At 44.5% G+C, this 14161-nt stretch overlaps 1 protein-coding gene across 1 annotated transcript in view; it reads right to left on the bottom strand.

Annotated features, from left to right (window-relative positions):
• Nucleotides 1-14161, bottom strand: part of LOC112611428 (serpin B8) — a 51868-nt gene that overhangs the window by 12426 nt on the left and 25281 nt on the right. Inside the window, exon 7 of the mRNA XM_025365205.1 lies at nt 2490-2551. Within this exon, the coding sequence (XP_025220990.1) occupies nt 2492-2551 (60 nt within the window). The 3' untranslated portion in view covers nt 2490-2491. The remainder of the gene's footprint in view (nt 1-2489; nt 2552-14161) is intronic.

Genomic DNA, 14161 nt, shown 5'->3' with positions numbered 1-14161 from the left:
TACTTGTAAAATCGTCCGAAACTGGTGTTTTCTTTATGGGAGAACATTAAATTTTTGATTTAATTTCTTAAATGTTTATAGGCTCATTCAGGTTGTTTTTTTCCTTACAAGTTTAGTTTTGTAAATTATATATCTTGAAGACTTTTCTGTTTCTCTTAGGTTTTCAAATATATTGACATAAAGTTGTTTATAGTATTATTATATTGTAATCTCAGCTGCATCTATAATTATGTCTCCGTTTTCATTTTTACTCTTTTTTATCTGTACAATCTTGTATTTTTTTCATTGCAGTTAATCTTTCTGGAGGTTATTTTACTTTTTCAAAGAATCAGATTTTCATTTTGTAGATCCTCTCTATTATATCATTTATCTGCTGTTTCATAAGTATCTTCTTTTATTTTTTGTATTTTCTTTCCTCTGAGTCATTTGGGTTTATTCTACTTACACATTTCTAATTAAGTTGGATGCATAGGTTCTTTTAGCCTTGTTTTTTCTAACATGGGTATCAAAATCTACAAATTTCCCATGAAGTTCCATTTTAGCTGTACCCCAAACGTTTTTATTTTACTTTATTTTTTCATTGAATTAGAACTTACACAAAGTACGCTAGTCCTAAGTATACACCTAGTGACTTTCAAAATAATAGCTAATAATTTTAATCCATGTAACTACCACCAAATCAAGATATAGAGTATTTCCAGACTCCTAGTCAATTACCCCACTCTACTTCCATCGTCTCTGACTGCCATAATACAATACCACAGACTGAGTGGCTTAAATAAGATAAATTTGGTTTGCATTTTTGAGGTTGGCAGTTGGCAATCAGAGGTCCAGCATGTCTGGGTTCTGGAGAGGACCCTCTCCCTGGGATGTGGACAGCTGCCATCTCTGTGTCCTCACATGGCATTTCCTCGGTGTGTTAGTCTCTCTTCTTTTAAGGGCATTAATCTCATCACGGTGGGTCCTATTCTCAAGACCTCATATAATTCAAATTACCTCCCAAGGGCCCCATCTCTGAATAACATCAAATTGGGGTTTAGAGTTTCAACAAATGAATTTGAAACAAAAAAATTCAAGCCATAACACTCGGCCACAGAATATACCTATGTACTAAGGCAGCCTTAACTTTCCCTCAGTTTGACTATACTTTAAATAGGTCTCTTCTTGCCTCTAGGCACCTGATCTCCCTCTCACCCCAGTCCTTATGGAATCCAGATGACCTAACCACATGGCCATTTTATCAGAGCACTGACTTTAGAAAACTTGTCATTGTGAATGATTTCTCTGTTCCTTGGACATGTAAATCTTTTTAAAAGCCTCCTGACAATTTTTCAATGCAGGACTGTTTCCTAAGGACCTGGGACCTGTTTCAAAAATCACAAGGAAGATAGCGTCTTATTTCCCTGTTTCTGTGGGAGGGTGGGAGACTAATGTCAGTGGGCACCTTGCTTGGAGTTGTAAAACTACCTTCTGCCAGGAAGATGTGAGAAAACTTACTTTTCCTTTAGGTAAGGCCAAATAGCAAACCCACATGTCCTAATATCCACCCCACTTCTCAAAAACTCTCCAGTCCTTTGTTTTAGTGAAGTTGAGCACAGACTATGTTCTAGTCTCTCTCCCCTACAGTAATAGCATTGAATAAACACTTCCTTATAGGCTGTCTTAGTCTGTTCAGGCTGCTAAACAAAAGATCATAAATTTGGTAGCTTATAAACAACGTAAATTTTTTTCTTACAGTTTTAGAGGCTGGGAAGTCCAAGATCAAAGTGCCATTAAATTTGATGTCTGGTGAGGGCTTGTTCTCTGCTTCATAGATGGCACCTTCTCACTGCATACTCACATGGCAGAGGGGCAAGGTAGTTCTCTGGGGCCTCTTTTATGAGGACATCAATCCCATTTATGGGGGCTTTTTCCTCAGGACCTAATCACCTCCCGAAAGTTCCACCTCTTAATACTGACACATTGGACTTTGGGTTTCAACATATAAATTTTGGTGGAACACAGCATTCAGACTACAGGATATGCTTAACTTCGTTTAGTGCAATGTTTGCTTCAACACTATTAGGCTTTTGTAGATATTGCCAATTTCCAAGTGTCTTTACTAATTTATTCCCAACAAAAATGTAAGAGAATTCCAGTTGTTCTACATCATTGCCCACTCTTGATGTTGTCAGTAGTTTTAATGTTACCTACTTAGGTATACTTGTGGTGGTATTTCACTGTGCATTTCATATGCATGTCTTGATAACTACCATAATCAAATCTTTTTTTTTATTTCCTTCTTGGACATTTGAATGTCTTCTTTTGTATTTATTCAGGTCTTTTGTGGGACCCAAAGAAACTCACAGGTTGCAATTAGTTATCACACATCCTCCTGTGGCACCTCCGCAGTGCTTGTCTTTTATGACATTGCCTCTTTTGCAGAGTTTCAGTCAATTATTTGGTAGAATATCCCTCAATTCAATTCTGTCTGATGTTTCTGCACTTACATTCAGGTGCTGAGAATGTTGGCAAGAATGTCATAGAAGAAGCTAGTGCTTCTCAGTGTATCCTGTTAGGAGGCACAAGATGAGAGTTTGTTACATTCTTGGAGATAATGACACTAAACAACAGAAGCATTCCTTAAAAGTTTCTGTAGAGAAAAATGTTCAATGTGGCACCATGGCCAGATAAAATGAACATAAATAAATAAGTGAAGTAAAAATAAATAAAAATTAGCAAGCTTTCAAATTTCCAAATACTCTGAAATATAAAAATATAATTTTTATTTAAAATAATATATATATCTCTCTCTTAAAAGTGATCTTATCATAATCTTTTAATCTTTTTAAAGTGACACAGTTTATAAATAGGTATATGCTAAACCATGAATAACCACAGACTAGTAAGTGAATTTTAGAAGTAATTTGGAAATAATTCAAAATATAGTTATTGTAATTATTTGATTGCCATAAATTTCTCAAGTTCTCTAGGGCTTTTATCCTATTCTCCATACTGCTTTTATTTTCTATCAATTCAACTTACTGAGAGGAATTTGTAAGGCTTTTTTTTTTTAACAAGTCTGTTAGCCGTTCTAAGCAAATACTGAGTGCCAGGTTTTTTAATTTAATGATGAGTGGCTGGAAACTCTGGTCAATGTCTTCCTCTGTATTTAAGAAAATTTATCTCTTGAAAAAATACTTTAAAATTACCAGTATTGTCTTCTGGTCTCTAAAAAGATATAGGTAAAATAGTTTTCTCAAATACTCCATAACGTTTTTCCTTTAAAAAGAGATTATTTTATTGTAAACAAGAAATCAATACACACTAGGAAAGCAATACCATGTCAGAGTGAGAGAGTGTGTCCTCTCCTCCAGAGGCAAAATAGAACATAATTTTAAAATGTGCAGTGGTTAATTTTATGTAGCAACTTTTCTGGGCCACAGGGTGCCCAGACATTTGGAACATCATTATGCTAGGTATGCCTGTGAGGGTATTTCTGGGTGAGACTGACATTTTGAATTGGTACACCAAATAAAGCTGACTGCCCTCCTTAATGTGGTTCGCCCCCCTCTCCAGTCAACCAAAGGCCTCCGTACAACAAAATGTCTGACTAAGAGGGAATTTCACCTGTCTGACACTGGAATTGGAGCATCAGTCTCCTCCTGCCCTCTGACTGGAACTTACACCACCAGCTCTCCAGGTTCTCAGGCCTTCAGATTCAGGCTGGAGCTACTCCACCAGCTTTCTTCAATCTCCGGCTTGCTTACTGCAGATCTTAGCACTTCCCAGTTTCCATAATTGCATGAGCCAATTTCTTATAATACACACACACACACACACACACAGTTGTCCCTCAGTATCCACTGGGGATTGGTTCTAGGACCTCCCACAGATACTAGTATCCACCGGTGCTCAAGTATCTGGTATAAAATGGCACGGAATTTGCACATAATCTATGCCTTTACTTCAACATCTCTGCCTCAGCGGCTTCCCCAGTCCCTACCCTGGAGAGGGTCCCCACTTCACTCGTTCCCACCTGCACTTCCTCAGCCTAACCCATCAATCCCTGCATTGTCATTACTCCTGTGATTGGCAGCTACCTGACCAGGCACACTCTCTGAAGTCAGTCCCTGTGGCCCCACCTCAGCATCAGGAACAGTGCTGGGGAAAAGGGGGCTCGACATCGTGGAACTTAATAAAAGAATTAGGAGGGACAAGAAGTGCTTGCACTTAGACGTGGATTTGGAGTGCTGGTTTTAGCAGGACCTTTTCTGAGAAGAGAGATGCCAGGTGTCAGCAGGCAGGTGTCTGAGAAGAGAGTGCAAGGAGAGGAGGTGGAAATGCGGGCAGACGGACAAGAACACAGGACTCCAGGGCATTGGGGGCTGAGCGTGCCGCAGGCTTCCATTCAGTCCTGCAGACACCCACAGATCTCATTATCCCTGCCCCCGCTGGCGTGGGGACCTTCTGCCTTCCTTCTCAAAGGGCACAACCGCAGGTGGCAGCGACCTCAGGCGGCGGCGGGGCACGGGTTGGTGCCGAGGGTGGACCCGGGGTCGGGGTGAGTCCCTGCCTCCTGGGAGATGCTAGGGCCGCGTGGGGGACCCGGGGCAGGGTCGGCTGACGCCCCTTCCCCAGCCCCCGCCCTCCCCGGCTTCTCCAGGGCCTCACCCTGCCGCGGGAAGAGCGGGTGACTGCGCGCGAGGGCCCCGCGGGGGACTCAGGGCTGGCTTGAGCGCGCTCGCCTCCTGCTTTTGCAAGGAGGACTCCAAAAAAAAAGATTCTGAAAGGGAAAGTGTCTTGAAATTAACTGGAGGCCAAAACCCAGGGGAAGCTGGTGGTGCAAAGGACTCATCCACGCCTTGGGCTGTTAGATAGAGGGGATTTTGGAGGTGAGGCAAGAGAAGTTGGGACCCTGGGCTTTTCTGTTTCAAGCACGCAAAGGGAGGTGACCGATTCCCATTTCAGAGTAGACAGGAACCTTGGGTCTTTATTTCTTACATGTATCAGGGACTCACCTGAAAGGAAAATGATGTGTGCCACAAGTAATTAGTAGCGATCCTGACCCCATATACAGAGCCAGGCGTCCTTACTCCTGACACCTGAGCTCTTTTCCACCACTGGCGCTGGAGCCCCGGGGCTGCGGTGTGAGCGGTTCTGTCCCTGTCCCTGGGCTGCACACGACAGAAACACGTGCAGACTGCCTGACTCAGACAACGGGTGGCTGGGGACATTGCTACGTCCTCTATCGGGGGGTTCAGAAGCGAGGCGGGCTTCAGACTGACTCAGCAGCCCATGATGTTATCAGAGACTCACATTCTGCCATCATTCACTGCCCCAACTTCATCCTCAGGTTGGTCACAAGGGGCCTCGGCAACTGGAAGCATTTCACGTCCAGGCCAAGATGTCCAGAGGACGAGAACAGAACAAATGACTTTCTGAAGTAGAAACGTTTCCCAGAGCTGTCCCCCAGTAGATGCCCTTCAAAGTAGCCAGAATCAGTGCATTATCACTTGAGCCTGGATTAGGGCGAGACAAGCAGGTGCCTAGGGTACAAAAGTTGAGAAAGCAGGGGTCGGATGTGGTGGCTCATGCCTGTAACCCCAGCACTTTCGGAGGTTGAGGCAGGGAGATCACCTGAGGTCAGGGGTTCGAGACCACCGTGGCCAACATGATGAAACTCTGTCTCTACTAAAAATACAAAAATTAGCTGAGTGTGGTGGTGGGCACCTGTAATCGCAGCTACTTGGGGGGCTGAGGCATGAGAATTGCTTGAACGAACCTAGGAGGCAGAATTTGCAGTGAGCAGAGATCACTCCATTGCACTCCAGCCTGGGAAACAAGAGCAGAACTGCGTCTCAAAAAAATAAATAAATAGAAAGGAAAAGAAAAAAGGGAAGGGAAAGGAAAATGGGAAGGGGAAAGGGAAATGGGAAGGGGAAAGGGAAGGGGAGAGGAGGGGAAAGGGAAGGGGAGAGGAGGGGAAAGGGAGGGGAGAGGAAGGGGAAGGGAGCAGAATCCTTAAATCGAATGCCTCCTTACAGTAGTGCCTTAGGTCCCCAGTCTCATTTTTTTAAATGATAGTTTTATTGAGATATAATTCACATACTAAAAAGTACCCTTTTAATATGTGCAATGCAGTGATTTTTAGTATATTCAGAGTCGTGATGCTATCACCACAAATTCTAGGACATTATGAAAAAATTCACTTCCTTATACTCATTCTTGATTCCATTAAAAAACAGAGGTTGTCAGACTGGTTAAAAGTAAGATCCAAATATATACTGTCTACAAGAAATTCACTTTGCATTTACAAAAATAGGTTAAAAGTAAATGAAGGTAAAATACGCAACATACAATTCTGATCAAAAGAAAGCTGGGCTGACTATAATAATATCTAACAAAGTACATCTCAGAGTGAAGAATATTACTGGAGATGAAGAAGGTTATTTCATCATGATAAAGGGGGTCAAATCATCAAGAGTACATAGCAATCCTACATTTTTATTCCTCTCCTAGTAAGAGAGATTCAAAATACATGAAGTAAAACCAAATGTAACTGTGAAGATAAAAAGTCCACAATTGTTAGAGAGAGTTGCCAGGTGTTGAGGTGGTCCACTAAGACAGTGAGCCAAATAGGAGAGTAACAGTCAGGCTTTTATTCATTTGTGGTGGCAGGGGAGAGAGGGAGATTGGAGCTAGAGTCTGGGGGACGGGAAAGAGCTAATAATGGAAAAGTACTGAGTACTGAGACAGAGTGGAGAAAAGTATCTCCAGGCCCCCTAATAAGGAGGTCTTGGCAACGTCCCAGCTGAGCCGCTGCCCCATAAGGAAGCCTCTGAATGGAGGGGCCAGAGCTAGAAATACAGGTAGGCACAGGGCATGGCGGCCCAGAGGGTCCTCAGCCTTTGACGGTGCCTCACTCCCGAGATCACAAAGCACTAGCTATGAAGTCTGGTGGGAGAAGGGCAGATTTCCCCCAAGAGTAGAATCTCTAGAATTGCATACCGTTGGGCCTGAATGATCACATTTAGGATTTTGTCCTGAAGTTGTACTGCTCAACTTCACCTCTTAATTTTTCAGGATGCTTGAAAGAAACAAAGCCGACCCTATCATAGTCCTAAATAAATGGATTTTGTGGGATTATGACAATAACCCAGTAATTAGTCTGCGCCAGCAATGGACCAGGTTCATAATTGAAATTTTTTCAAATAGGATGATGAGGACTTCTTGGAAGATTAAACATAGCCATGAGTCCCCAACATTGCCAATCCAGGACAAGATGTTTCAAAGGTCACCAGAGTCTGCTTTAGAGAGCTGGACTCTTCTCCTTTGTCAGGTTCATTGATCCAGGTGCACCACGAGGTGTTGACAGTGGCACGGACTCTCGTTGGCTGGCCAGCAGGGAGTCCAGGGCTATGCAGCTGCTCAAATACTCAAACCAAAGAGCTAAGGCTGATCTGTTGTGTCTCCAGAACTAAGGTAGTGTTGTTAATGACTTTAGTGATGGTAAGAGACAGGTGCACAACCTTTTCTCATTGAGGGACCCCAGCAGTGGGAAAAACCACCCAGAGCATACACATGAGCAAAGAGGGTCAGCAATGCCCCTCACCCAGCAAACCCTCCAAGTAACCAGGGTGAGCTTGGTTCTGGAGCTCATGCCTTATTCAGCCTGGTGCAACATGCTCCTTGGGAGGGGTTGTTTGGAATATTTGAAAATTTCTTATTAATGCCCCATTTGTGCAGATTACAATGTGATCAAAAAGGAAGGTAAAGGCCTGGTGTTTAGAAAAGAAACAATACTCTAAAAGGGTATACACTAGCTTGGGAGTGTAAGAGTCATTGACTACCATGAGGTTCAACCCCCTAGAAGTCCTTCTTGGTAGGTAGTGGGCAGAGTCCCTGAGTGGAACTGAAGAGTCTGGACAAGGAGAGGAGAGGAGAAGAGACGAGAGGAGAGGAGAGGAGGAGAGGGGAGGGGAGGGGAGGGGAGGTGGGAGGGAAGGGGAGGGGAGGGGAGGGGGGAGGGAAAGGGAGGGGAGGGGAGAGAGCCACCATCATCAAGGCTAAAATAGCCTGGTAACAGACCCAGGCTCCCCTTCTCAGTTGCTCCCATGTGGAACAGCATTGAGTTGACAACTAGGATGTCATTTCATTCCTACAGTACCAGGGTCTGCATATCAGGTAACACATCGGGTCCAGGTGTGTTAGGGCACCTGAGATGCCAGAAAGCTCCATAGTTGGAGAAATGTCCACTCATGCTATTCAGTGGCGTGGCAGCCAAAGGTTTACCTATGGGGTCAAGCAGTGAGTGGCATATCCAACTACTAGTCAAGTTCAGCATGATGGCAGCTGCCAGAGTCAGGCCTACCAATGAATTTGGTAAGGCCAGAGTCACACAGACTACCCATAAGAGAGAGGAGAGAGGTTAGATCCCCACCCACTTCTTGCCCCATACCTGAGTTCACAGGACCAAAGGTGCTCATGTCTTATCAGTTGGGGAGACTCCTCATTGACTGTGACATGGGCAGTCTGTCCCATGCCATGAGCAAGAATAGTGCCCTTAATTCACTCCCTAGAATGATGAACCTAAACATTCTGGCTTGGTTTCTCCTGTGGTTCCATAAAAGTTTCTACTTGCTATTCGGCATGTATCCAATGGGGCTACACAGAGCAAAGCAGCAGGGCCACCTTAGGGAAAATATTGAGACATTGAATTGATGGTTATTATCTTTGAAGCCCTTGTAGGCAAAAATTCAGGCACTGCACCCGGGGAGTAAATGGAGAAGCAAGTTCATGCCTCCAAATCTGTGCTGTTTAGTAGCCTTCCTGATCTCCCACTGATTTGGGTCTTCAGGAAGGGCTCAAAAAGGATGGAGGGAACTTGCATGATCCACCATGGAAACTGATTTGTCAATAATTTTAAAAGAGGGGGAAACTGAAGGAAAGAGACAGACAGCCCAATCAATCACACAGCACAAATGAGAAGTACACTTAGAGAACTGCCACAGTGAGACCCCAAATTGCTCACCTGAGACATGTAGCCAGGCTGGGATTATATTGTCCATTTCCATTAGCCACTTCAACCTGATCTTTTCCTGTTAAAATATGCAATCACTGCTGTGGCTTGTAGATGTTAAAGAGGGTGGAGAATCCATCATGCGGCATGATTTGACCCATGTATAGTTTGGGCTGCAAATGTATCATTTGGGCCATTATTAGATACAATGTATTCAGGAAGCCAGAGAAAGAAACAAATATGGTTTTGGAGGGAATAAAGAGTGTTGCCTGAGTCAGTAAAACACATGCGGATGACTAGTCCAAATACGGAGAACTCATCAACTACATTTAGGATCCACCTGAACGCTCTGGATGGGATGAGGGGACTAGTGTGATCAACCTGCAAAGAATATCCTGGCATTTTTTACCTGAAGGATCTGTCCCTGAGCAGAATGTTTAGCCTTGGTCAGGGTCTGGCAGGTGGATTATCTCTTTCATGCTGTGTTGGCATCTTTTGAAGATAATAGTTCATGCATACAGATCCAGGCAAGGATGGCATCTTGATTCCCAGGGCCCTTCCTCTCATGCATGCAGGAGTCAATGAGTTGAATATCTGTTATCTCTGGGGCAGATGACAGATCATTCTCCCTGTTTAGCTGACATGCATGGTCTGCTCATTGCCTTGGTTGGCTCATTGCCTTTGTCAGCATAGACAGCTCTCTGGTGAGCACCCACAAGGATAACAAAGAGCTTATTAGGAGTAGAATTGAATTTTATCCAAATGTCTCATCCCAAGAGAGGGATGTGTTTCACATGTCAGTACAAGTTTTGCCAGTAGCCCAATCAAATGTTCAGACCATTAACTACAGCCCATGAGTCAGTGAAAATATGGCAGGGCTCCTTTGTTGAGGGAGCCTGGGTAGCCAACCATACTTTATAAAGCTTTTCACACTTATGCTGAGCTTGCCAAGGGATAGATGCATCTCAGGCTGGATGACAGCTGCACCTTATCCTAGCTTAGTAAATGTTAATCAAGAGACACCATCAACGAACCAGGCTTATGTGTGGCCCAGAAGGTCCTTGTATCTGAGCTCCCACTGCGCAAGTAAAGGCAGTGGTTCATTGGATGATATGCCTGGGAGGGGGGTGACACTCCTGAGTCCTTGCCATGGAGTTGAAGGCCCCAGCTGGGCTGGGTTTTACCTGCTTCTGTACAGAACATTTTCATTCACTAGAGAATACTCCTGAGCCACCCCCACCTGGAGATTTGAGGCCTCCGCTCACTCATAACATGATTGGAATTTGGGATCATAAAACTATATCACAGCCATGGCTCATGTATTCATGCATATCTACATAGGCCCAATAACAGGACAATAATTGTTTCTCAAAGTGTATGTGCCTTTCAGCTGACTCCAGGATCTTGTAAGTTGAAAACCCCAACGAGTGTCTGAAGTATTTTTCTACTATGAGCAACAGTAAAGGAACTGAAATGTTGTTGAGACCTGTAAGTCGAATGGCAAATGTGGACCCATGGGGTCCAGGGGAAGGGTGCTTGGATGGCTGTGGTAGCCTGTTGAATGGGTACCATTCAAACATAGCAGCCTTTTCTAGTAACCTCTTAGCTGGGTCCCATCAAAATCCCCACAAGGGGAATGTGACAGTAATAGTAAGTGAATAAGCCCACAAATCACTGGGCATCCTTTTTACTGGCTGGGGCAGAGACAGTCAGAAGCTTGGCAGTCATCCCCTCTAAATGAGATGTGGTGCCACTTGCCCAGATTACAACCAGGAACTTCACTTGGGGTCCCTGTGTCTTAATGGTGCAGTCGAGTTGCTGCTTGAGAGTCATCTGTCCTCAAGCACCCAGTCCTTATTTGGTAATGTCTTTGTTTGGGTTCACCAGGAGGATGTCATCAATAGAGTGCAAGGCTAGTACTTCCTCTAGGCATGCAACTCTCCCCAGAGCATAACCTATTCATTGATGGCAGCTACATGGGGAATTTAGGTCGCTTTGTGGAAGGACATTAAAGGTGCATTGCAACCCATTCCACATAAAGGCAAGTTGATCCTGGACTTCTCCATGTGGGAGGATGCTGAAAAAGGCATTGATGATATCAACTGTCTCATACCAAGTTCCCTCCAGTAGCCTCTGTAAGAATCAAAATGTCAGGTACTGCCAATGCAAAGAACGGCACCACAGCCTTGAGCCACCTATAATAGACAGAGGGTCACAAGGTACCTGAGGCCATGTGCACAGGTCAGACAGAGCCACTGTATGGAGGAACAGTTTCTCAGGAACTTTGCTTCAAGCTTAGCAATTGAAACCAGCCCAATTGTCCCATAGAACTAATATTTTTGGTTTCTTTTGAAAAAGTGTATAAATTAACCCTCACAGTCTTAAAACTCAAGAAAATTACAGTTATCTGAGTTCCTTTCTCAGGAAGCCAACCATCAGTCCTCCCAGATAGTATCAGGCAGTTGAAACCCACCAAGTCTACACATCTGGACAATGAGAAACCTGACCTGTCACCCATCATGATGGCCTAAGCAACCACCTGCTTCCTGTTGACCAATTCCTCTTCCTCACCTCTCCCTAATTCCTGTTTCCCCACACATGGTTACATTTCTTCCCTGCTATATAAACCCCTAATTTTAGTTGGTCAGGGAGATGGATTTGAGACTGATCTCCCATCTCCTCAGCTGCAGCACCCAATTAAAGCCTTCATTCATCTTTGCAATACTCATTGTCTCACTGATTGGCTTTCTGTGCAGTGAACAGAAGGAACTAGATGGAATTACTGATGTTTTGGTGACATAATGACAGCAGGTTTTTTTCCTCCCTAAAGCAAGTGGGGATACAATGTCCTGGGTGACAGTAGTTGGGTACATTCACAACCTTTCCCATGTCCCACTAAGATGACCCTAAGTGCAGCAATTTCCATCAAGGATTGAGAGTGAAGGCCAGTGGGGGCACATATAGACAACACATCTATACCAAGAACACATGCAGTCGTGGGAGCCATAACATAAAGGCTTCTAGGAGCCCAAAGGTCCCTTCCCAGAGCCAGAGCAGGTGGTGGTGGTCTCAGACCCTAAGCCAGAGAACATTATCTGTTTTCCCCTCATCCTGGTGCCAGGGATTGTGGGGATCAGAGGCACCAGTGCACAGATGTTCAAAATGGCCAAGAAGGACATTTTCCCCCACCTTTTCACTGAACTCTGACATTGGCTAGGGCTTCCAGTCATCCTTGGGGACAGAGTGACCTCGGCCTAACCTCTAGTCTGGATAATCTGTAAAAGCCTAGCCATCTGGGGAGAGGATGGTGAGGCTCTTCAGCTCATCTCCAGAGTCACTGGGAGGGACGACAACAAGCATAACGCTTGAATCAGTCATAGGGGCTATCACCATGCAAACCCTTGTGAGCTGCCTGCTGGGCCCCCCATGGTCTGGTATCTTGGTGGGGAACGCTTCAATCTCCTCCTCTAAGAGCCCGTTTATTGAATAATCAGGCTCAGAGAGCTCTTTGGAAATGCCATTGCCTAGATAGTCCAGGAGAGGGCGCCTGATAGTCATCTTTGCCTCACTGCTTCTGCAATCATTGTTTTCTCAGAAGCAGCCACTTTTTCCATGCCTTAGGGATTTGTTAAAATCGCTGGACTATATCTGGGAGTGACTGAGCTGGCCTGATGAGGTTTCTTGGGCTTGATAACTAACAGTGGTGGCATAAAAATCCCTGAAATCTGAGTCCGGTGAACAGTCTCATCCTCTGCCTCCCCCAACCCTTCATTGTAGACCCAGAGGGCTAGCAGGGTGACTTGCGGGGCTGCTATAGCCTCTGCGAGGGGCGTCCAGACGTGTTTTTCAGTGGCATGGGTCTTGTCACAGTGTACCAAACCTGCCAGATCTGTTGGACCACAAGCAGTACCTGGCTGAGGACCAATGATCCCCCTTGGAAATGAAAAGCTTCTGTAAACAATGCATTAGCACACTCTAAGGGTGCCCTGTGGGGTCCACTGGCACCTCCCAGAGACCCGGTGGCATGGTTGGCAAGTGCCCTTTGGTACCCTCAGACTCTTGCAAATGAACCACCAGCACCTCTAGGAATGCCCTGAAGGACTTTCAGGCTTTTTGTTTTCCCAAAAAGGCATTGTGCTTAACGGACCACGGGGCTCCTCTGTCAAATTGAGAGAGAGAGAGAAAGAGAGAGGGGAGGGACAGGAGGGACGGGACCGGGAGGGAAGGACTAGAAGTGGGAAAGTACTGAGTGCTGAGCTTGAGTGCAAGAAAGTGTCTTCAAGGATCCTGGTAAGAAAATCTCTTCAGAGGCTTCTGAACAGAAGGCCTCTGCTCCCCTTATAAGGAGAGCTCTGAGTGGAGCTGTCTGAGCTCGGAATGTAGAGATGCATAAAAGTATGGCCTGGCTCCGGGGCCTGAGTCCTTGACTGCAGCTCCCACCAGACACTGCAATGCCCTGGCTGTGCACCAAATCTGTGGGAAGGGCAGCTTTCCCCCATCTCCCCTGTGCAGGCTGCCTGGTAGTTGCGTATGGTCAGGCCTATAGGATCACACTTGGAATTTTGACCTAGAACTGGACCTCTCAACAATTATAGTTGGACATGTCAACACTCATCTCTCAACAATTGCTAGAACAGGTAGACACAACATCAGTAATTATGTAGAAGACCTGAACAACACTAGCAACCGACTTCACGGAATTCATATTTACAGAACATTACACCCCAAAACAGCAGAATATACATTCTTTTCAAGTGATCATGGAACATTTCCTGAGATAGCCCATATTTAGGAGCATAAAATAAATCTCAATATTTTAAAAGAATGCAAGTCATTGAAAATATGTTATCTGACTATGGTGAGATTCAATGAGAAGTCAATAACATAAAGATCTTTGGAAATCATCAAAACTGGAAACTAAAAATTACACACTTTCAAATAATTCATGAGTCAAAAAAGAAATCAAAAGGAAAATTAGAACGTATTTTGAACTCAATAAAAATGCAAAGGATATCAAAATTTATTGATGCCACTAAATCAATACTTAGAGAAATTTTTATGGTGGTAAACACCTATATTAAAAACCAAGAAAAGCTTCAAGTCAATTACTTCAGTTTCACCTTAAAAAAAAACTACAAAAATACCCAAAATGTAGAGAGC

The sequence above is a fragment of the Theropithecus gelada genome, chromosome 18 (assembly GCF_003255815.1).
Source record: "Theropithecus gelada isolate Dixy chromosome 18, Tgel_1.0, whole genome shotgun sequence".
NCBI lineage: Eukaryota > Metazoa > Chordata > Mammalia > Primates > Cercopithecidae > Theropithecus > Theropithecus gelada.
Note: the sequence above shows the minus strand (reverse complement) of the source record. Positions and strands in the feature narration are given on the sequence as shown.